We start from the raw sequence: 21,532 nt of genomic DNA on the forward strand, positions 1-21,532 counted from the left end.
CTTCCCTCCCTGGGCCGGCCGCGGCTCGGCGGCCGCCGCGGTGGCTGCTGCTGCCGCCGCCGCCGCCTGTCGCTCTGTGATGAGAGCATCAGCCCTCACTGCCACGTCTCCCGGGCAGCTGCGGCGGCGGCAGCAGCGGCGCGGGCAGCCGGCGGTGTGCAGGGCCGCGCCGGGGTGCCGAGATCGGGCCCGCCCTCCTCCTCCTCTTCCCTTCCTTTCCCTTCTCCGCAGGGCGGCCGCGGCTGCCCGCCCCTGCTCCTGCCCCACCGAAGGGCGCTGGGTGCCGGTGGGCAGCGGCGAGGGGCGTCTGCCCGGCGGGAGGAGAGACGCTCCGTGGGGCACCCGCCACCGCCGCCTCGTCCCCCGCCGGCGGACCGGGGAGCTGCCGGGGGTCGGGGCTCGCCGCCGGGCCGCTGCCGCCGGAAGGGGACCCCGCTGCCGGCTGATGTCCGAGCCGCGCCGCCGCCCGCGCTTGGATGTGTGAGTACCAGCCCCGCCGCTCCCTCGGGGCAGCTCCGCTCCGGGAAAAGCCCGAGCGACTGAAGCGGGCGGCGGGCTCCGCCGGGACCCTGCGCAGGTGGTGCGGGGCCGGGCGGCCGAGCCGGCTCCCCATGGAGCCCCCCAGGCTGCTCTGGGCGTGCCGTGCTGCTTCTCGCCTACCTGTAACTTGGGGTGCGTGTGTGTCTGTTTATGAGGTGCGGGGGGTTCTGCCGTTTTTGTTTCTTCCTGGCTGGTGAGTTACCGTACTGGGTGCCGGGCTTCTTGTTTTGGACGTTTCCTGCTGTGTCTGGGTTTAAAGCAAGATGTCTGAGCATGTTGCTGAGAGCTGGGTGCTCTGCGATAGGAGGGTCGAAGATGGAACACGAAGAAGTTGGTCTGGGGTCATGGGGAGGTTCGCTTTGGGCTTTTAAAATGCTGTCCATACGTAATCAGTCCTATGAAGGAGTTAGGAGAGGGCACCGTCCTGTGGCAGATGAACTGAGGCAATCTTCTGTAAGTCGTGGCCAATCTAACCCCCCATAAGGTACTGTTTCCAGAATGGATGTGGGTGCTGTTCTTTTTTGTACCGCTGAGGAAATGGTGTATCCATCATCTTCCTTTACATAGGATAGCAGTTAGACTGGTGACTTTCCTTATTACATGAGGTAGCTCCTTTGCTACTCCAACACCATTCTAACATGTCAGTGTGTAGCGGAAACAGAGGCAGCTTTGTTTGCGATTTATGATCACTCTCATGCATGTTTTTTCATTGTGAATAATAGCCCTCCCATGTCACTGCTATCTGTTATGACTGTAAGTGAAAGAATGAGATATCTATGTTATAAAGTGGTGAGTTGTAAAGTTTTTTGGAAACGAGGCATTGCACCCGTAACCAGCTCAGGTCTGTTAACTTGCTGCGATCAGAAGAAATTTTCTGGAGGAGGTATGCAGTAGTACGAGGATGGGACTGGAATGGCTCAGCTCCAGTTTCACAGAATGCTGAGAAACAGAGCAGGACAGCAGCCCGTTAGCCCACAGTCTGCTCCTTTGCTCACCTCCTGGCACTCCTGTTGTGGGAGTGGCCTTGTTTCTGACACGCATTTCTCCTTCCAGCTCCTCCTCTGGAGCGCCAGCTCCTTCAGTCGAGGTGCTTGATGTTGCGATCAGATAATACTCTCCTAGTAAAACCCACTGGAGCCAAGGTGGTAGCCAGGTGCTGCTGACCTCTCTGGGAGTTGTGCTGAAACTTCACCCGCTCCTTGTTGATCCTTATCAGACTGGAAGTTCTTCAGGTGTAGGTACAGCTACTCCTTGTTTCTGTTCTTGAGCATCTTTGACTTGCGTTTTGCAGTGGAAACCGGCATGTAGGCTGGGAATGCTGCCCAGGTCTGATTTATTTGGAAGAGCAGAGGAGCTCAGGTAATATGACTGATGCAGTTAACTGTGTCCAGCATGATGTGTACTCCTAATCTTGGGACCAGAGAGGTCTGCATGCCACCTGTATGGCTCATTCCAGGCTCTCTTTGTAGATCTAGTGACTTGCAGGCATTTGAGACCTGGTTTTCAGAAGATCTGGTCATCCACACTCCTACCAATAGAGGTGTCTATATTGCCTCAACCTGAGCTTTCAAAGTCGTTGATAATTTAAATTAATGGCAGGCCTCTTATTTTACATTTATTTTTTACTTTTATTTTTTTACAGTCATTCTGACTGTAAAACTGGGATAAAACATTTTGCTTCCTACTTTTGCAGAGTATGTTGCTATTCTGCTTGTAAGAAAATAAATTATATTCAAAACTTCTTTCAAGGTACAGGTTAGCACCTTGCTGAACTGACACTAAGATCATCCTGTGGTAGTTAAGGAAATAAGCTATTCTCATTGTAGTGGCCTGCCTGTGTTAGAAATATTTGTGCTGATGTAACTTTGCCGATATAAGTATACTGTTAAAGCAGAGGCCTAATCTCTTTTTTTGTCTATGCTTGCTTCAGACACCGCTTTTTGGTCTGAAATTTTAGAGAGAGAATCAAATGATGTATGCAGTATTTGAGGATGGAAAAAACATACCTTTCTGCTGTTTTTGCAGTTAAGCAGCACTGAACACAGATCTTTCTTTGAAAGTTCCTGTATTGCAAATTGGCTTGGGCAACTCAAGACTGGATCAAATCTGGATGTTTGAGAATACAAGAAGAGCATATATGCTAGAAATGTTTGTTGAGGTGGCTTCTAATTTCCATGAGTGTTCAGTCCAGAAGCCAGTCAGGCCACTCAGTACAACTCTGTAGAGTTACAGCTCCTAAGGATGGATATGGTGCAAAGCAGGAAGATAGTACTGGTTCTGAGACTATCCTACTCCTCAGTCTCAGTGCTTTCCCTGTGCCTCAGCATCACAGAATCCTGGAAAAAGGTTTTCTTCTTGCAGTTACAAACATGTGATTCAGTTTTAGTTTTATGGATGTGAAACCCTTGAGTTGGAGGGGTTGGATTCATACTCCGGATTTAAAGAGGAACTATATTGTCGATACAAAGATGTGTGTGCATTTTAGCGCTGGTGAAAATCAGTTAGAGATTTGGCTGAATTTGTTTACTATTAGAACATTTGTTCTTAAAAATATTACCAATTTCTGACCATTATTTTGTTTGTCTGTTGTGAAGTTTTATGTCCTGGCATGTTTATGGACTGAGAAATAGAGAGGAGGGTTAAATTTGGCTTGCAGAAGCTACTTAAATACTTGGAATCTTTAGACTCTAGTATTACTGTCATACTTTAATGTGCAGCATGATATTCTGTTACACATATTTACCTTTGTTGTGGTCCGATTTTTGTTCTTGCGCTGCCATTCAGTTGGAGAACTCATACAGTTTGATGTCAGTACTGCAGTGCTACCTTATGCACAATAAACTGTAAGCAAGATACCAAATTATGACAGTCAACCTTCCTCTTCTTTCAGTGATGCCTTTCCTCTGCCATCTCCTTAATCCTCCCTCTGGCTGCAGAGTTCAGCCTGTCACAGTAACGGATGGTGCCATGAAGTTGGCTCTCTCCAATTTGTTCACCCAACCACAGGAGGTCTCTTGTGGTGTTAGAAACTTCAGTCCATTTATGTCTAACCATTTGACAACTAGATACCTACTGCTAGATGAGCAGTATGGCTTTCAGCAGGTGGATTTTTAAAATCAGAGGTGAATCTCTAGTAGCCGTGTGACTTGGGCAAATAGTTCATGAGCTATCACAAACTTGCCTGAAAGGTTTCCTGCCATTCTTTGTGGGGTGTAGCCGTTGGAGAGTAATTTCCAACCTTTTTTTGACTTTTTGGGCTGAACGTGTTGCAAGCGGAAAACGAGACTTCTGGTGGGAAGTGAGTATTACGCAAGCCAGTCAGAATAACTGTGCTAGCTAACGTGATGCAGCAGCATCCACGTGTGCTGGAGGTTTGAAATGCTTGGTTTAAAGCAAAATTATCAGCAGACATCTGTGACCCCGTAATACTTATAAGGGAATGTGTATGCAGCTAAATTAGTCTTGGAATAATTAATTATATCAGGGATTAATGTATCCTATTGCATTTTCCTGAACTACAATGTTAGTTGCTCCGTAAATGGTTGTACAATGTTCTAAGTGCTGCCTACCTGAGTAATGCAAGTTGAATTGAAGACCTTTACTGTTTTGCAGGAAGCTTGTATAGGTGTTATTTAGGAGGAGATTACAGGGGAGTGATGTATTCTCATATGTGTTCGATGTGTTAATGCGAATTCATGATTTATGCAAATTACCATTTATTTAGAATTCCCTGCAATAATTTTGCTTTTCCACAGTCTCAGGGATGTGCAAGTAGCTGTTGCACTGATCCTTTCCAATATGAATCCCAGTGCAATGACATGGGGTAAGACTCGAGAAGCTGTTTCTTCCTTGCATTTTACTCCATGCCTTCAAACTCATTGCTACAGATGGCAGATGCCTGCCTTATTTTTAGCTATGTGAGGACAAAATAGAAAAATCCTAGTGACTCCCTGTGATTTGTCATCATCGCTGTTCTCCATTAAATTAAACATAGGGATTGGCAGATGAGCAAAACCAGCAGGAAAGCAGCTTCTATTTGTTTTTAAAAAAGCTTGTCTAAAGCACTAAAATAATACTGTGAAAAATATTCACTACTATGTATGGAGACCCCTGGGAGGAGAAATACTTGCCGAACAGTTTATCCTGTTTGGGATAAGGAAATTGAGGTCTAAATCAGTAAAACAACTTCCCTGGAAGTCAGTTGAAGAGACTAAAAGCAGAGAGTTCCTGGTGTGCAGTCCTGTACTCAGGCCATTGAAGGATGTGTATGTATTCAGGGTTTGGAGGAGAATGCGTGTTTTGGTGGCTTGCTTAGCTGAAAATGATAAGATGGGCTCTTAAGGCAAGAACATCTTTTATTTTTTCTGTCTTCTGCCACCCCCGTAGGGGTCTGTTTTGCTGTGTGTTTGCCCCAATAAGTTGGAAAATAAAGTCTCTGTGGCTGTAGCTAAAATTCCTCTCCTTCCCCAGTCACTGTGCAGTGTTCTTTGTAACAGAGGGCAGTCTCCCTGCGTTCATCAGTGACTGTTTTAGCAGTTCCCTGACTGCCTGCAGTATTTACTGAAGAGCTTTGGTGCAAGATGGATGTAGGAGTGCGTGTTGATAAATTGTATTAAGAGCCAGCTTTGATAGCTTTGCCCGTGTTGTGTCTGCTGATACATCGCCCTTGTGATTTGGCATTGCTTCCCAGCCAGTGTCCCTTTCTAAAGTGAACTTCTGTTTCTGTCTGTAACGGGCGCGTGGAGTTGAAGCTGAAAACTTTTGTGTTGTTACATATCCAAACCCTGTTTTGTATCTGAAGCTGAAACTGTTCTGAGCTTATGGATGACAGTGCATGTTGTCTTTAAGAACCTTAGATCTAGAACCTTAGATCTAATTCTCACCAGCTATTTGGTTTGAGCCTCCTGCTGTGGATGAGGCTGGACTTGCTGCCCTTTCCCCACACGATTTAGAAGCATAGGAACTGTAGGACCAAAATAGACCATGACCCAACTGGTCAGGCCTGCATTTCCCTCTTCTGCTGGAAAAGCTCAACTTTGCAATTCTGTCTTGCTCTCCTACGAGGACAAGCCAATGCTTGCTTTATTCCCAGATCCAGTATTTGGCTGCGAGTGTTGCTGTATATGTCAAAAGAAGCCAAAGAAAATGTCAAGGTCTTGCTAACTGAGCAATCCTGTTGCCGTGGTGAGAAGTGTGTTATCAGCCACTTGTAGCTCCTGAGCCCTGAGGATCTTGTGTTGTGGGTTTGGTTTTGTTTTGTTTTTTTTCTCTCCACCTTTTTGGAACATAATTTCCCTTGTCTTCATTCATAAAATTATTCTAGTCATTCATTAAAGTCTTACTAAGCTGTTTACTTTGACCTCCTGGAGCAGTTAGTTGCACAAGGTAATTATATGGTTATAAGGTATTATTTTATTATTCCAGGAACTGCAGGAACGGCGGCTTTGTTCTTGTACTCACCAGATGTTCATTAAGAGCGCTTCGTGTGTGTATCTTCTTTCTTCCAACACAGATTGTTCTGAAGAGGACTGTATCTCCTGCATACGTCTGGAAAGCTCTTCCTTGCACTCTCTGAAGTAAGGTCTTTGACGGAATTTTTAAAGAACGTACAGGATTTGTGTTGGAAATCCTTCTCCATTTTAAAGAATTGCTTTCTCAATCTTTTGGATAATTTTCTTGATATAGAGTATTAAGAACTTAAATCCATGTCACATCCTTAAAGAGCACATCTGCAGAATGAGCTGAACTGAGCTTACTGCACTTCAACCTGGAGAGGCTTTTCCTGGAAAACTTTTCTTTCCTGCTCCCATTTTTTTTGGTTGGTATTTGAAATACTGGGGCACCCAGACATGGCAGACGCTGCCTTCACCTTGTCTTTAGCTAGAACTTTTATTTTCTCCACTTGTCTTTCTGCTTAGCTCCAGCCTTCCTTGCTGAAGATGGCTGAAATGAGTCATACAGTAGATAGGCTCTTTGTGAAATCTTGCCTTTTTCTTGCCAAAAGGTGAAAGCCACCTTTTGGTTTTGGCACGTGGTTAGAGGACTGATAGGTGGAGCCTCTTTGGCCAGAGTTGTGCTGTATCAGAAAAGCCTACAGACTTGGTCTTGCCAGGTTGGTTTTATTATTACAGAGGATGTTCTTGGTTCTTAGTCACTGAGCAAAAATTAGTCTTGCTGATGCATTACCTGGCAGAGCGGTGATTCACCACTCAGCGCTCGTCCTCCTTGCCCAACCCTGCGCTGTGCTTCAGGAGGGTTTCTGTCTCTCTCCGTCCCACATCTCCTTCTTAATCCATCGCCCCATACAGCACAAGGATGTGGCAAATCTGCTGGTTTGGTAGACCTCCCTCCTGACTGGTTTTCCCTCCCAGCCCTGGGGCCAGTGCTGAGCTTTGGGCCAGGTGAGGGGTGTGTGCCTTTGGAGCCAGCCTGAGTTGAAAGGTTGTATTGACTTAGCGCTGGGGGAGCTCTGCACAAGCCAAATATTTATCTTTCCATCTGATAACCCGTTGGTTGTTTCCTCTCTTGTAACAACCAAATGCTTTTTTATTCCCAAACCAAGTTAAGGCTTCCACAGAAGTTTTGCAGCTCCTCAGCTTTTGGTGTGGCAGATGTGAGGGCGCTGACATGGTGGCCTTGTGACCAAGGCTCGTGTGCAGCCACCACTGTGCCTAGGCTCTCTTCTCATTTTATTTTGGTTTGTTGTCTGTGGGGATTTTGTTGTTGTTGTTTTTGGTTGTTTGTTTGTTTTTTTTTTTTTTTGTGGGAGTTTTTTGTGTTTTTTGGTTGGTTGGTTGTATTTTTCTGTTTGTTGATTTGAGGGTTTTTTTGGCATTATATTGGGTGAATCATTTTCCAGCTTGTGTCTCAGTTTTTCCAGCTGTCAAAGTGTGATGCATAAATAAATAAATAAAAGGCTCACACTAAAAGGAACTAAAAATAAGCCATAGTAACTAGGACTCAGAGCAGTTTGAAAGAAGACTTTACTATAAGTGGATTCACTGATAATACACAAAGACATTAGGATTGCTGGACAAATTTAAGTTTGGGGTTAGGTTGACCAGCTACAGTGACTTGAAGTGAGGACATCAGTAGCCCAGTGACCTTTTTACATTGCTTGTTTCAATTTCAGAGAGTGATGGGGGCAGGAGGGAGGAAGAGGAGAAAGAGCCGTTTGTTGGCCAGCTGAAAGTCACAACGGTTAGGGTATATATTTAATCCCAAAGGTTAGAGAATCCTGCCCGATTTTCCTCCTTCCAGAAATGGTTTCACCAGGGGCTAGTAACTGTCTTTTGCTGCCTTACAAACAAGGTTTTATAAATAAGCCACTGTCTGGGACACAGTGAGCTGTTGTCACCTGCGGGGCTGCTTGTGGGCACTGGCAGTCAGCAGCCTCAGAAGCTGTGCAGGTGCTGGCCGTGCTGTTCAGTGACTGCCCTGGGGACAGAGCCTTTTGCTCAGGCCAGGGTGAACCAGCGAGGTCTTAAATGGTCCCTTGCCTTTGTGCTCTGGGAGCTCATGCCTTGGGGCTTATACAGACAGTCCATTTCTAGGATATATGTTCCTTTTTGAAGGAAAATTACCTAGAAGCTGGTGCTTCTGACAGCAGGGGAACAGGCAGGTACTGTAGGGGGGGAAGAATTGCCAGATGGCTAGATGCAGGAATGAGTACTCTGAAGATAGTGGTGCTCCTTGCCCTGGTGCTGAACGACTGCTTCTTGCACTGCTGCTCCCACCCTCCTTGGTGTGTACTTTCCCTGCACCGTTCCCAGTTCCTTTATCCTTTTGTCCCACGCTTGACGCTAGCTGTGGTTCCTGTTACTACCAGTAGCACCCAGAGGGGATGGAAACATCACTGGTGTTTTGTCAGTGCTGGTGGTTCCCTGTGCTTTGTGTCAGTGCTCAGCAGCTGTGTTACACTGTGCTTCCCTGCGAGGGAGCACCGTAGAGGTGGCAGGTGTGTTACTGTGCCTGCAGAGCTGTAAATTTCCTGTACCCTCAGTACAGAAAAGACAGGGACCTGTTGGAGAGGGGCCAGAGGAGGCCACAAAAATGATCAGAGGTCTGGAGCACCTCTCCTGTGAGGACAGGCTGAGAGAGTTGGGGTTGTTCAACCTGGAGAAGACTCCAGGGAGACCTTATTGCAGCCTCTCAGTACTTAAAAGCTGACTATAAGAAAGATGGGGACAGACTTTTTAGCAGGGTCTGTTGCAACAGGACAAGGGGTTTTAAACAAAAGGAGGGGAGATTCAGTCTAGATGTGAGGAAGAAATTTTTTACACTGAGAGTGCTGAAACACTGGCACAGGTTGCCCAGAGGGGTGGTAGATGCCCCATCCCTGGAGACATTCCAGGCCAGGCTGGACGGGGCTCTGAGCAACCTGATCTAGTTGAAGATGTCCCTGCTCATGGCAGGGGGGTTGGACAAAGTGACCTTTGAAGATCCCTTCCAACCCAGACTATTCTATGATTCTATAAAGCATGGGCACCCTGAATGGGAAGTTTTGCTAGCAACCCAGACAATGTTGGGAGCTCCTATGTTGCTGAGGAGGAAGAGGAGGAGGCAGGCAGAGCTCTCTCACTAATGGCCACAGAGGCAATGTGTTGCTTCACCACAAGAAATCCTGTGCTTACTGGCCAGGAAAAAAGGTGCTTTGATCAAGGCGGAGAGTTGCAATGAGAGACCTGTGGTCTTCTCAAGCCACGTCGCTGCAAGTGAGGTTGGCCAGATTTCCCTTTGTGCTCTTGAGAGTATCTGTTTGTAGGACTTGTGGAGTCAAGGAGAGCCACTTGAATGTTTTCCGGGCTCTGAGAGTTCTCACATCTTGGTGCAGCAAGCTTCCCGAGAGGATTGGAGGCTCAGAGTTTTCTCCAATTAAAAAACGTCAACGCCATCAAAATAACAGGCTAAGTATTGTAGCATTTCCAGCAAAGAGATGGGGAACCAGGCAGACTTTTCATTCTGATGAGTCATTGACCCTCTCCTGATTCGCCTCTTTTAAGAGCTGTTTGGGCAGCTGCTGATGCAGGAATATGATTCTGACTGATGGTCCCTGGGGAGCAGGACGTGGCTTCATGCTGAACTATCCACCTCTGAGCTGGTGGATAGTTCATCTACATAACCTTTCATCAGCTAAGCCTTGCTCTCAGCTGTGGTTCTTCCTTGCCTTGATCCTGCCTCATCAGGGTAACTGTGGAGCTGATGGATAGGAAATCAGAAGGTCTGATGCCTTACATTCCTAGATCTTCTTAGAACCATATCACAGCTGAAAGTTTTGTCTCTGTCCTGAAGAACGACCGTGGTCTCTTTCTAGGACTCAAGAGCTATCTGTATCCATATCTGTTCCCTGTGCACAGATAGGACCACTGTCCACTATTCTGTAGCTGGTCTCCAAATCTTTCTTGTGTGGATTTATGATGGCCACGTCTGCCTGAGAGAGGAGAGGACATCTTGGAAACTAGGCAGATTCTGTTCTGGGGATGTTGAGGATGAATGAACTATAAGAATGTGACTTCTTTTTGTGGTATATTATAGGTTAACTAGGAAGAACAATGTGGAATCGCATTAACAGACTAAAGAGTCTTTTCAAGAAAAGCTTTTATCTTCCATTACTCAGTTTTTGTACCTGTGACTATATAAAAGAAGATTGCTGATGGAGTGGGGACTTGGTGGACTCCCAGCTCCCTTTGTGGGCTCTTAATTCTTAATATGACTTGGATGCATACAGGAATTTTATCTGTTGGCATAAAGGGTCATGGACATTTGGACACTTTTTTTTTTTTTCTTCTTAGAATATTTTTCACAGTAGAATCATGTCTTTGTTTATTAATTGAAAACTATAAAGAGGCTTTTTCCCATGTCATTTTTCTCAAAAAAGGAGTGCTGTTGATTGGTTCAAGGCCAAAAAAAGCAGTCTTAGAGTCAAACTGATCTGGAGAGATTCAGTTTTGTGTAGCTAGTTTTGCAAAACAAAAGCAAACACAAAAGGAATGGTTATTAGGCAGATTTTGCTCTGATAGACACCTACCTAATTTGATCAGACTCCAGTGAAGTAATTTAAAGCTTGGCTTGAAGAACTGCCCAGTCTATATATGTTCATGGATCACTGTGAAAGGGCTTATTCAAGTGCATTTAAAATATGGTGCACTGGTGTTAAGGAGAGCTCCTTTTCCACAGACATTCTGTTTTACTGGTAGGAAGCTGCATTTTACTGGTTTGCAAAACAAGAGGGTGGAAGTGTGATTACTCAGTGTCCAAGTGTCTATATTGGTGAGCATGTGAAGCATACTAATGGGATAATACTAATTAGAGCTGTTAAATTATTTACATGAATTACTGAATGAGGCATAAAATACCTTCCACTGTTAATACCACTAATTAGACCACTGATGTATTGCATCCGTTATAATAAATAATCTGTAGGTTGAATCAGACCAATTGTTTTAGCTTCCACAGTCCCTGTAATAGTTTAATTTGGCTTAAAATGGCTTTCAAAGTCGTTCCTTTTAGAGGTTTTTATCTATTTTTCTTTGCCTTAGCTGCTTACGTAAAGTGTCTGGATGTCCTAAGTGAACATTACATTGTGTGTTGCTGCCTCTGCTCATCTTGTGCATCCACGAGAATTTTCTTCTTTTCATATTTAATTCCTGAAATAGAAATATTCCCAATTAAAACTCTAGAATATCCTAGAGAAAGTTTTCTGAAACCTTTAGAGTTCTGACTAGAAGGGTAAGGAAGGCTTCAGTTCTCTGTTGTGTTGTCATTGGAATTATAATGAAAATTTTGAAGTCTGCCAAAATGCATTATTTTCCTCCAAACCCAAATTATCCTATGTTTGCTCTCTCATTTCAGGCAACTTCACAAGTCTTTTTTTTTTGTGTGTGTGTGTGTGTGTGGTTTTTATTCCTTTTCCAGGGTCTCTGGTTTGCTTTATTATTTTTTTTTTTTTTTTTGTTGAAATTTTGAGAATTGGTTATTGAAGTAGAGACGAAGGATGGGAAATTTCAATACAAAGGACAATTCTTTGAGGGGTTTTTTTAGAATAGTTCTCCTGCAGGCTGTATTCGTGGTGACACTGGTGTGACTCATTGAGCAAACTTCCTGGCATTTCTGCCAGCTGTGATTTCTCAGGATTTTAAAGGGGGTGATAACTGAATTATAAATAGACAGTAGGTTCCATCTGTAAATTTCAAAGATAGACCCAGGGTTTCCCAGAGGGTGTGAGTACTTTTTTTGGACCCTGGGGTGTTTCTGGTTATGATGCTTTGCCAAAAGGGCAGGTGATTAAGCTCCAGACGTGCAGACAAACCAGAGTCCTTGTAGAGAGATGCTCACTAAGCGTCTGGATTCCGTAGGACACATGTACTTGGAATGACTTCTAGATTCACTCTCCAGTTCAACCCCTTACTCCCTCATGTCTGCTGGCTGTCAGAAACTTACCTGACTACTGAAATCCTTGTAGTGTTAGAATAGTTTGGGTTGGAAGGGACCTTCAAAGCTCATCTAGTCTAGCCCACTGCCATGAGCAGGGACATCTTTAACTAGATCAGGTTGTTCAAAGCCCTGTCCAGCCTGGCCTGGAATGTCTTCAGGAATCTATCACCTTCAGGAATCTATCATCTACCACCTCTCTGGGCAACCTGTGCCAGTGTTTCTCCACCCTCAGTGTAAAAAATTTCTTCCTCCTGTCCAGCCTGAATCTCCCCTCTTTTGGTTTAAAACCACTGCACCTTGTCCAGTTGTAACAGAGTCTGCTATTAAGTCTGTCCCCATCTTTCTTATAGGCACCTTTTAAGTACTGAGAGGCTGCAATAAGGTCTCTCCGGACCCTTCTCTTTTCCAGGCTGAACAACCCCAACTCTCTCAGCCTGTCCTCATAGGAGAGGTGTTCCTCTCGTGGGGGACACCAGTGAAATAAAAATAAATAAATATTCAAAGGCTTGCCCTTTTATTTTTTTTTTTGAAGGCTGGGATACGTGATTGCCTCTGTGTGCATTGGAAGGACATGCATAATACATGTGTGTTTTGCTGCACTACGCTGCTAGCTAGAACCACTTTTAAATGGCTGTCCTACCGTCATGTCAGCGGGGCTTTCATAGCACAGAAGGGAGCTGAACCAAGCAACTAACTTCACTGAGACCTAATAAGGTTGCTTTTTCTAAGCTCTCGGCAAGAGGGAGTCCAGCATCAGACCCTGCCACGTGATGTGCTGGGTGATAGAGAAGACCTGTGAAGCTCTACTAGCTCCTTGCAGCAGAACAGGGAGAGGGCTTTCCCCAGGCTTGCTTTTGAAATGAGGCAGGCAGTCCTGTGGTCTCAAGAACTGGAGATGCTCAGTGGTGCTTTCCAGCCCACAGGAACCGCAAGCAGTCACTGATGGCTAATTTAAGCAGCCCCTTTTTAAAGACACAGTGTCAGTGGCATCCGTGCTGTGTATGTAGGCAGATGCTGATCCGGTGCTGTTGAAATGGCACCATGTTTTCAGGTGGTGATGGGTGTCCCACAGGGCTCTGCACATATGAGAGTGGCTTCCCTTCGCGTGAACTCGCTTGGCTGGGGTGTGAACTAGGTGACCACTGGTTTGCAGCTCAAGTGACATTTCTGCCTCCTTTGCAGACCTGGGAAGGCTTCGGGATCGTTGTCTGGGTCTCGAGGCACAGCCTGCTGGAGGCACTGGAAGTGGACTGGTTCCTGGTCATGCCCGGTGGAAGGAGGGGACCCAGCCGGCAGCAGCTAAGCCGTTCAGCTTTGCCTTCTCTCCAGACGCTGGTTGGTGGGAGCTGTGGAAACGGTACTGGTTTGAGAAACAGGTGAGGACAAAGGGAGGGTTGCTGAGACGCCTGCGGCCAGGATAGTGCTAAGAGCCAGGAGCCTTGATCCACTCTAAATTCTGCGCGGGAGTGTGGCTTTGTGGTTAAAGCAAGGAACTGGGAAGTGGAAACCTTGAGCCCTCTGCAGTGGCATCAGGAGATGGCCCCTCCAAGAAGGGGCCCTGTGTGATAAACCCCTTCCAGCTTCTCTTCCGAGCTCTGCTGTGGCACATGCTTCCTTCTGTGGTCCCTCTTGTCTTCATGCATTAAAATCACCCTGGTGGGGGTTTCATAGAATTGTAGAATTTCCTGAGTTGGAAGGGACCCACAAGGATCATCAAGTCCAACTCATCTGTGAGTCCCCCTCCTACATGAAAGAAAGGCAGGGCAGGAGGATGCCTACATTCTGTTTTATCCCTGCTGGCTGCAGATGAAACTAAGTCTCACAGTTAGCAAAGCTCATCTCCATTTTCTGGGGAAGCTGAGGCTTGAAAAAGGAACATCCAGTGATATTTAGGTCTCCACATTTGGCCTTGAGACTAAAAGGGCCCAGTGTTACTTTCTTCCATACAGACGTTAGAAGACTAGTGAAGCTATTTGCTCCGTGTTGAGGGCCTGGTCTACTTGGTATAGGTTCATCCTTACAGAGTAGAGAGATCCAAGCCATTTAGCTTTGGCCTTTAAATACTTCCCTGGCTGTGAGAGATAGATGGCACAGTCTTGGATTCTTGAGGAACAAGTAACTGTTGAGACCCTGGAGTTCAGTGCCCCAAGGTCCTGGGGGAGCATCTCTTGTCCTGGTTTCAGTCAGACACAGCGTAGTTTATGGCTGAACTTCCTTCATCAGCTTAGCCTGCTGGAGCTTTTAGTTGTCCGAGCCTCCTCTGAAGGCCAGGGAAGAAGGAAGTGTGAGAAGACTTGAGAGGTCAGTCTCTGCAAGGTAGCCAAAGTCCTCCGTTTCATTTTTAGTTACCTCTCTTTTCAAGAGAGGATCTGTGAGCAGAGTGATGATGGTTACTTTGCAATACTGGAGAACGAGGCTGGGTGCTACTGTGATGTCCTAGTGATGCGTGGAAGGAGCCAACATTCAGTGCTTGGTCTGGCACAGAGTCCTCAATGATTTTTACTTGGAGTTGCCTCCTTACTCTCTACCTCTGCTCCTCCATCTGCAAGTTTACTGAAATACTGCTGCAGCACCTCTGGCAGACCCATCTGTTGTCTGGTGAAAATACTGGCTAGAGGTTTTGTCTGGGCTATGAAGATGAAGAATATCACCAGCAGTCTTGTCCCACAAATATGAATGCAAGGCTGCTGCCATCTCTCCTCTAGCAGTGCCCAGTCCCAAATTCATAACCCCATGCACTCTCCGTCGTGGAAAATGGTAAGAGATTTTGTAGAACATTTACCAAATGAGCGATATCTGTCTCCTTCAGGAATGGTAGTGCCATCAGCCTCTCCGCACCTCCAATCACAGCGCTGATTACTCCAGAGCCTGTACGGCACTGCCGGATCCCCGAACTGCCGTTGGATGGGAGCCTTCTCTTTGAATTCCTGTTCTTCATCTACCTACTGGTAGCCCTCTTCATTCAGTACATCAACATCTACAAGACTGTTTGGTGGTACCCATACAATCACCCTGCTTCCTGCACCTCACTGGTGAGTTCCCCAGCAAATGCCATCACTTACGCTTTTTCATTACGCAGCTTCTTTTCATGCTTCTTCAGTCCAGGAATCACCAGGCATTTGACATTAAAGAAGCAAAAAGGAGTTCACATGCACCCCCATCAGCCAGGGCCATGTCAACCCCATTTTACAGGGGAGAAAATACATGGAAGGTGAGAGAGAGCTGTCAGCAGGACTCCTTCAGTGGAAATTTCTTGCAGATACTTGTATGGCCTAGCTAGCCTCTAGGGTTTGAAATGGAGCTGAGACGCCAGGAGCCTGCTTTCTCCTGCTGTGGGTGCCCCTTCCCAGTGGAAACAACAGAGCCTGAGAGAAGGGAGATGATGCAAGTTTTCATTAAGGTCTCTTAGCAGGTCAGTAGCAGAGGAGTTGAGGAGAGGTCAGATCCTCAGCCTATGTAAGCATTTCAGTCTCCTTTGTGGCCCGTTAAGCTGCACAACCTGGCAGTGACCTGTACCTGAGTCAGCAAACCTCATCTGATGGAAGCCTCTGAGGTGGTCCTTCAATTTATATTGTGTCCTTGCTGCCTGGAAGTATGAGGTGGTTCTGTAGTTAACTATACCCACAGGTGGTGCTGGTGTTCCAGTTATCCAGCTATTCGTTTCAAATTCAGCTGTGTGATGCTGGACACAGCTTTCTTTGAAGAAAAAGCATTCTGTTTGAGGCTTGCTACCCGAAAGGATTTAATGGTCACTTGTTTGTTCCCATCAGAGGTAAAGCGCTCTTTTTCATGCAAAATGTCCTCGAAGTCCCAGACATCAGTATTCAGAGTCTGCTAACTGTTCTAGCCAGAACACGTTTGAGGGCTTCACTGGAAAATCATAAGGGGCCCAAGAGCTGTATCTAACTGGATGCAACTGGAGTGAACGTTAACTTCTAATACTGACCTATGGCCCGTGAAGATGACCTTTCTCAGATCAATTTGATTATCAGGGAGCACTGGTCACTACAGCCCGTTTCTGAGACCAAGAGCTAAAGTGAGTTGGTGCGCTCACTCTGGGCTCCATTTCAGCTGCCCTTTCTCTGGTTGCTCCGTGGCATTTCCCAGGAGAACTTGCAAGCTGTTCTCCATAGTAGGATCCTGGTCCTCGACATCCCTTTGACCCCAAAGATACCTGCCTGAAGGGTGGGCTTGTTTTGTTTTCAGTGGGAATCTCTCTGTGGGTCGGAACCCCCATGTGGAGATCGTCTTGCTTCTGGAGACATTCCTGTGTTACTGATGTTCATCCCTTCTCCCTCATCCCTAACAGAGAGATTTGGGGAATGCTTACGTGAGGTCCTAATGTGCTCTCAACAGCCAGCTTTCCAATTCCACCCCAGCTGGGTGGTTTCAGAGTCCCTTCCCCTGGTGAAGACCTTTTTTCTTTCCTCCTTCAGAATTTTCACCTCATTGACTACCACCTGGCGGCGTTCATCACAGTGATGCTGGCGCGGAGGCTGGTGTGGGCCCTCATCTCTGAGGTAACATTCCCACTGTTCCCTCTCCTGCCTGCAGTACTGATTGCAGAGCATGACCATCTATGGCCTGAGAAGGTTCTGTAAGTTGGATAGCTGGAGGGTTTCTTCCCTCAGAACAAGTCTGGCTGTGAAGGACTAAGATTTTGGGGATGCCTTTCTGCCTTGGAGTTTTCTCCTTGGGCCCATTCGTGTCCTGCAGTATTGAGTAGCTCTGTCGCCTCTGCAGCTAGACTGAGATGAAATTGTCCCACTTACTTCTGTATCCTTGCAGGTGCAATACTGTACCTCACTACCTTGTGCCAGAGAAGTGGCTGAGAGAATTGCAAGTCAGGTAGCAGAATGGCAAATAGGGATGTTAGTCAGGACTGGAAAAATTAGCAGGAGATTAGAGGGGGAAAGGTCAGTATGCTAAAGTGAAATACGAATAGCTGGTAGAACTGCTTTTCCAGTCCTGGTTACTCAATAACTCTGAGACTCTGGTCATGTCACCTCAGATTTTGAGACCCTCTCTGTGTTTGTGGGAGCAGAACCAGGCTAAATACTTGTTTGAGAAAGGTCATTTTGAAGAAAATGGAAATTCTGTCCACTGAATTGGTTAATATAACTCCAGGCTAAGCAACCAAGCAATAACTTTATAAATAAGGAACAGTTATGTGCTGTTGAATAGGTAAATGGAGAACATGGGATCTCTGAAGTTCTCTTTTCATCTCAGATTCCTGCCATTTTCATTTCTGTTCACATCCTCCGTAAAAACTCCCATAGACTGAAATTTCTGCACTGAAACCTTCCATGCAAATTTTTGCACATCCCTTCTATTGGCTCTAACCTCTAAGGATGTTTTCATAGTTCAGTTGCCTTCTCCCTGCCAGAGACTGGAACAAGCTTTCCTGCTGTCCTTTTAAGGTGGTACCTCCTCACTGGACTGCAGCCTGTGTGTCCAGCAGAGATGAGTGGTGGAAATCTAGTTTGGGGATTGCCAAGATGCACCATATTCTCTTCCCTTAGCTGAGAACTGCGACATTCCAGTTCTTTAGGAAAATGAATGGTGACACCTGATCCTTCTAAAGGAAAGAGCAAGAGGAAATGTGTTTCAGGCTATTCTGGACTATTATCAGAGCAATACGGGACTTTGCAACTCTGATTTTTAAAAGGCCCTCTTTTAGTCGCACTCAAAAACTTGTGCATATTTGAAACTTTTGGATTCTACAACTCCTGAATAAAAACAAAGGTATTTGTCTTTGTAAGAGTTGGTCTCCTGCTTCTGGCAGGAAGAGGGCAGCCATCCCTCTCAGAATGCCTCCTGGCACCCCTCCCAACTTCTCTTCCACAGTCAACCCCTGTGCTCATGTTCCAGCAGTGGTGTTACAGGGCCATTGAATGTTTCTTCTCCATTTACAGGCCTCTCAGGTGGGTGCGACATCAGTGATTCACTACATGGTGCGCCTGGTGCTGCTCACCCTCTGTGGCTGGGTGCTTTGCTGGACGTTGGTCAACCTCTTCCGCAGCCATTCTGTTCTCAACCTTCTATTCCTGGGCTACCCGTGAGTGATACCGCCTTGCACCTTCATGGTGGGGGGAGCATAGCTGCTTAGAGGTGGCATGAACCACTATGGGAAGTGGAGCCATTGGCTGTAATTTGTCTCCTCATTTTATGATTAAAGGGGAAGCAGGAGTGGTTGGGGATGATGCGAGGAGGTGGCACTGAGCTGGTGAAGCAAATTGCTTCAGTATGCTGTTTACGTGAGGGGCCTTGACTGTGAGTGAAGAATGAGCCATTGAGGTCGTTGGTTCCACAAATGGGATTTAAAGAAGCTTCTCTGCACACCTGTTGAAGCTGCAGCCTCTTGCCTTTTATGAGGGAGAAGAGTTGGCCACTGGCTTCTGGAGTGAGGGTTTCTGTGTGGTGTCCCTCTCATAAGGGCCACCATCTGTTGAGAAGGTGCCCCCTGCTTCATGTTAGGATGGCTGTAATTTCAGCCCTTTTTTCCTTTCTTTCCCTGCAGGTTTGGTGTCTATGTTCCTCTATGCTGCTTCCACCAGGACAGCAGAGCACAGCCCCTACCTGCGGACTGTGGTTACTTGGTACAGGACCAGATGGTGGACGATGGGGCTTCAGCTGTCAGCACTCTGGTCAAACCCAAAGATTTCCTCTCGCTTCTGTGGGAATCCCTGAGGGAACAGTTCAATAATCCTACATCTATCCCCACCCACAGCTGCCCCCTCTCCCCAGATCTCATCCGCAATGAGGTGGAGTGCCTAAAAGCAGATTTCAACCGCAGGATCAAGGAAGTTCTCTTCAACTCTCTCTTCAGTGCCTACTACGTGGCATTCCTGCCATTGTGTTTTGTGAAGGTACCTTTTGTCTGGCTCTCTGTGTCCCTGCCTGCTGTCTCCTTCTGTATGTTGTGTGAATTGCTGCCAGGCCAGATTCCTGGTTAATTCCCCTTTTCTCTGTCTCCCCTTGGCAGCCCGGATAGCGGAGCATGGCTGCATCCGGAGGGCACTAGTACTGCTCCTGGTTGGCGGATAGGTATTGCCATAAATGTGATGCACCTCTAGTCCCATCACCCCACTTACTAACTCCCCTTTTCCCACCCCCTGTCCTAGGCAGATGGATAGCTGTGTTCTTCCTAGGAAAGGGAACCTGTTGTTACCTGTCTCAGATCCAACATCCAGGCTTTCGAGTGCTTGGATCAGAGGCTTTGGTGGTCAGCTTGTTAGAAAGCAGAGCCAACGAGGACACTTGGCAAGCTAAATCCAAGAACCTCTTGTCAATGTGGGGGTTGTATCTTTTAATCTGTAGTGAGCTCCAGTTGGTGTAGTGAAATGGGCAGGGCTCCACAATCCATGTAGTAGTCTTGGTGCAATTGGTGCTCCTGGGGCAGTTCTGTGGCAGCAAAGCCCTTTGTTTGCTGCTGGAGGAGGAGATGCACCAGCTGCAGCATCATCCCCCTTGCCCTTTCTCCTTCAAGTCAAGGAGAAGAGAGTCTTGAGTGTTTCCTAAGCTATTACCCTCTGAAATCACTGGTCCAAAAGCGCATGCCTGTCATGTGTGGTGTGAGTCTGCTGGATGCACACGCAGTATGTCCTTTGTCATTCCTTCCTCTGTTTTGTGACAGCGGTGCCAAGTTCTCGTCTGGTCTCTTTGCAGAGCACCCAGTACTACGACATGCGCTGGTCCTGTGAGCACCTCATCATGGTGTGGATCAATGCCTTTGTCATGCTGACCACTCAGCTGCTGCCTCCCAAGTACTGTGACCTGCTCCACAGATCAGCTGCCCACCTCGGCAAGTGGCAGAAACTAGAACATGGTTCCTACAGCAATGCTCCACAGCACATGTGAGTGTGGGGATGGGGAGAGGTTGGCATGTCCAGAAAGGGGCTGAGAAGACATTCTAGTAGATGAGTAAATATCAGCAGTGCTTATCTACTAAGGACACTTCTCCATTCCCCATGCAACTCTGCTGGTCTTTCAGTTCCCTAGAAACAGAAACGTGCTCTAGAGACCTGTCTGAGCTCCTCCGGTCACTGCTGGTTCCTTCCCAGAAACAAACGCTGAGATTCTTCTTGGCTGCTGGAGAAGCAGCTTGTGCAGGGGCAGGGGGTGGTCCCCTCCAATGCAGTGGGCTAGGGTCTTGCACTGGAAAGAATTTGTTCACATTACCCAGAGTCCATCTGGTGGGTTTGCGATCACCTCTCTATGCTTTTCCAGTGGGAGCAAGGACTTGTCCTTGTGGCAGGGGGGCTGGTATTTTGCAACATGCAGTCCATTTCTGCGAACCCACATTTGGGGAGGTGGGAGCACAGACGCTGACGTTCTGGCATTCTTTCCCCACAGCTGGTCAGAAAACACGATATGGCCACAAGGAGTTCTGGTGCGACGTAGCCGATGCCTGTACAAAGCGGTTGGGCCTTACAACGTAGCAGTGCCTTCAGACGTGTCCCATGCCCGCTTTTATGCAAGTATCTCTTCTCTTGCTTGACGTGTTACGTCTGTGGGGGGGAGGAGAGGCTCAAACTTGGCTGCAGCAGAGCACAGTGCCTCGCCACAGCCTGTTGCTGCTAAAAAAAATACAGATTTGCAGCAGAAGGGCTTTCCTGTTGCAGTGTTACAGTGATGGCAAGATAGAAGCTATGGCTGCCTTAGCAGTGCTTTCTCAGCTCTTGATCAGGCAGTAGCATATTCTTAAGAGGGTTTTAGTTAACATTCTCTGGGGAAATGGGAAAGTATGTCCTCTGGCCAATAGGTCCTCCCCTTCTCAATCAAAATGACACTTTTACGTGCCTTATTTCTTACGCTGCTTTCCCCAAGTAGCAGCTAGCAGTGCTTGGAGTGTTAACGTTCCTTCTGCCCAGCACAGTGGTGCCTGACATCACTTATTTACCCCTCCCTGCTTTAATACTGCAACAAATTCTAGAACTGTGTCCTTTTTTAACTGTTTTCCTGCAGTTCCTATTTCACCGTCCATTACGGCTGCTCAACCTGCTGATTCTCATCGAAGGCAGCGTGGTCTGCTACCAGCTCTACTCACTGCTGCGCTCAGAGAAGTGGAACCACACCCTCTCCATGGCCCTTATCCTTTTCTGCAATTATTATGTCTTATTTAAGCTCCTTCGGGACCGGATAGTATTAGGCAGGGCGTATTCCTACCCTCTTAACAACTATGGACTCAAGGCACATTAGGCCGGCCAAACGTGTACCCCTTCTCTTTCCCCAACCACAGGGCAGGGAGGGAACCTCAGAAAAAAAAATATTTTCGTACAGTTCTATTTTTTTCTTGCGGCGTTTATAAATATTTAAAATATTTTATATTTTGTATACTGTTGTTTTTGTGGGGCGGGAAGGGAACCAGTGGCAATTAAATGTCGCTTTATAAACAAGGTCTTATTTTATATATATATATATATATATATAAAAATCAATGTGTATATACAGTATATCTATACCCATACATATATCTATGTGAAGCAACAGGATTGTGTGTGTGGTCACTGTGTCTGCTTTGCTCACATAACTGCCTTGCTGTTGCATACTGCAGGGA

At 46.7% G+C, this 21,532-nt stretch overlaps 1 protein-coding gene across 1 annotated transcript; it reads left to right on the forward strand.

The window, feature by feature from the left end:
- Positions 1-61: 61 nt before the first annotated feature.
- TMEM39A (transmembrane protein 39A) lies at positions 62-21,462 on the forward strand. Its single transcript, XM_065063333.1, has 9 exons — positions 62-480; positions 13,156-13,349; positions 14,783-15,005; positions 16,410-16,493; positions 17,889-18,031; positions 18,494-18,842; positions 19,642-19,829; positions 20,329-20,449; positions 20,941-21,462. The coding sequence occupies exons 2-9, from the start codon at positions 13,237-13,239 to the stop codon at positions 21,172-21,174; spliced, it is 1,455 nt and encodes a 484-aa protein (XP_064919405.1). The 5' UTR covers positions 62-480; positions 13,156-13,236; the 3' UTR covers positions 21,175-21,462.
- The last annotated feature ends 70 nt before the right edge of the window (positions 21,463-21,532 follow it).

The sequence above is a fragment of the Columba livia genome, chromosome 1, assembly GCF_036013475.1.
Source record: "Columba livia isolate bColLiv1 breed racing homer chromosome 1, bColLiv1.pat.W.v2, whole genome shotgun sequence".
In the NCBI taxonomy this organism is placed as follows: domain Eukaryota; kingdom Metazoa; phylum Chordata; class Aves; order Columbiformes; family Columbidae; genus Columba; species Columba livia.

Bases quoted from the DNA above. Each gene is read 5' to 3' on its own strand.
- TMEM39A (XM_065063333.1), top strand. From the start codon at position 13,237: ATGCCCGGTGGAAGGAGGGGACCCAGCCGGCAGCAGCTAAGCCGTTCA. The intron at 15,006-16,409 runs GTGAGTTCCCCA...TTCCTCCTTCAG, and splicing joins CTGCTTCCTGCACCTCACTG to AATTTTCACCTCATTGACTA. The intron at 19,830-20,328 runs GTGAGTGTGGGG...CTTTCCCCACAG, and splicing joins AGCAATGCTCCACAGCACAT to CTGGTCAGAAAACACGATAT.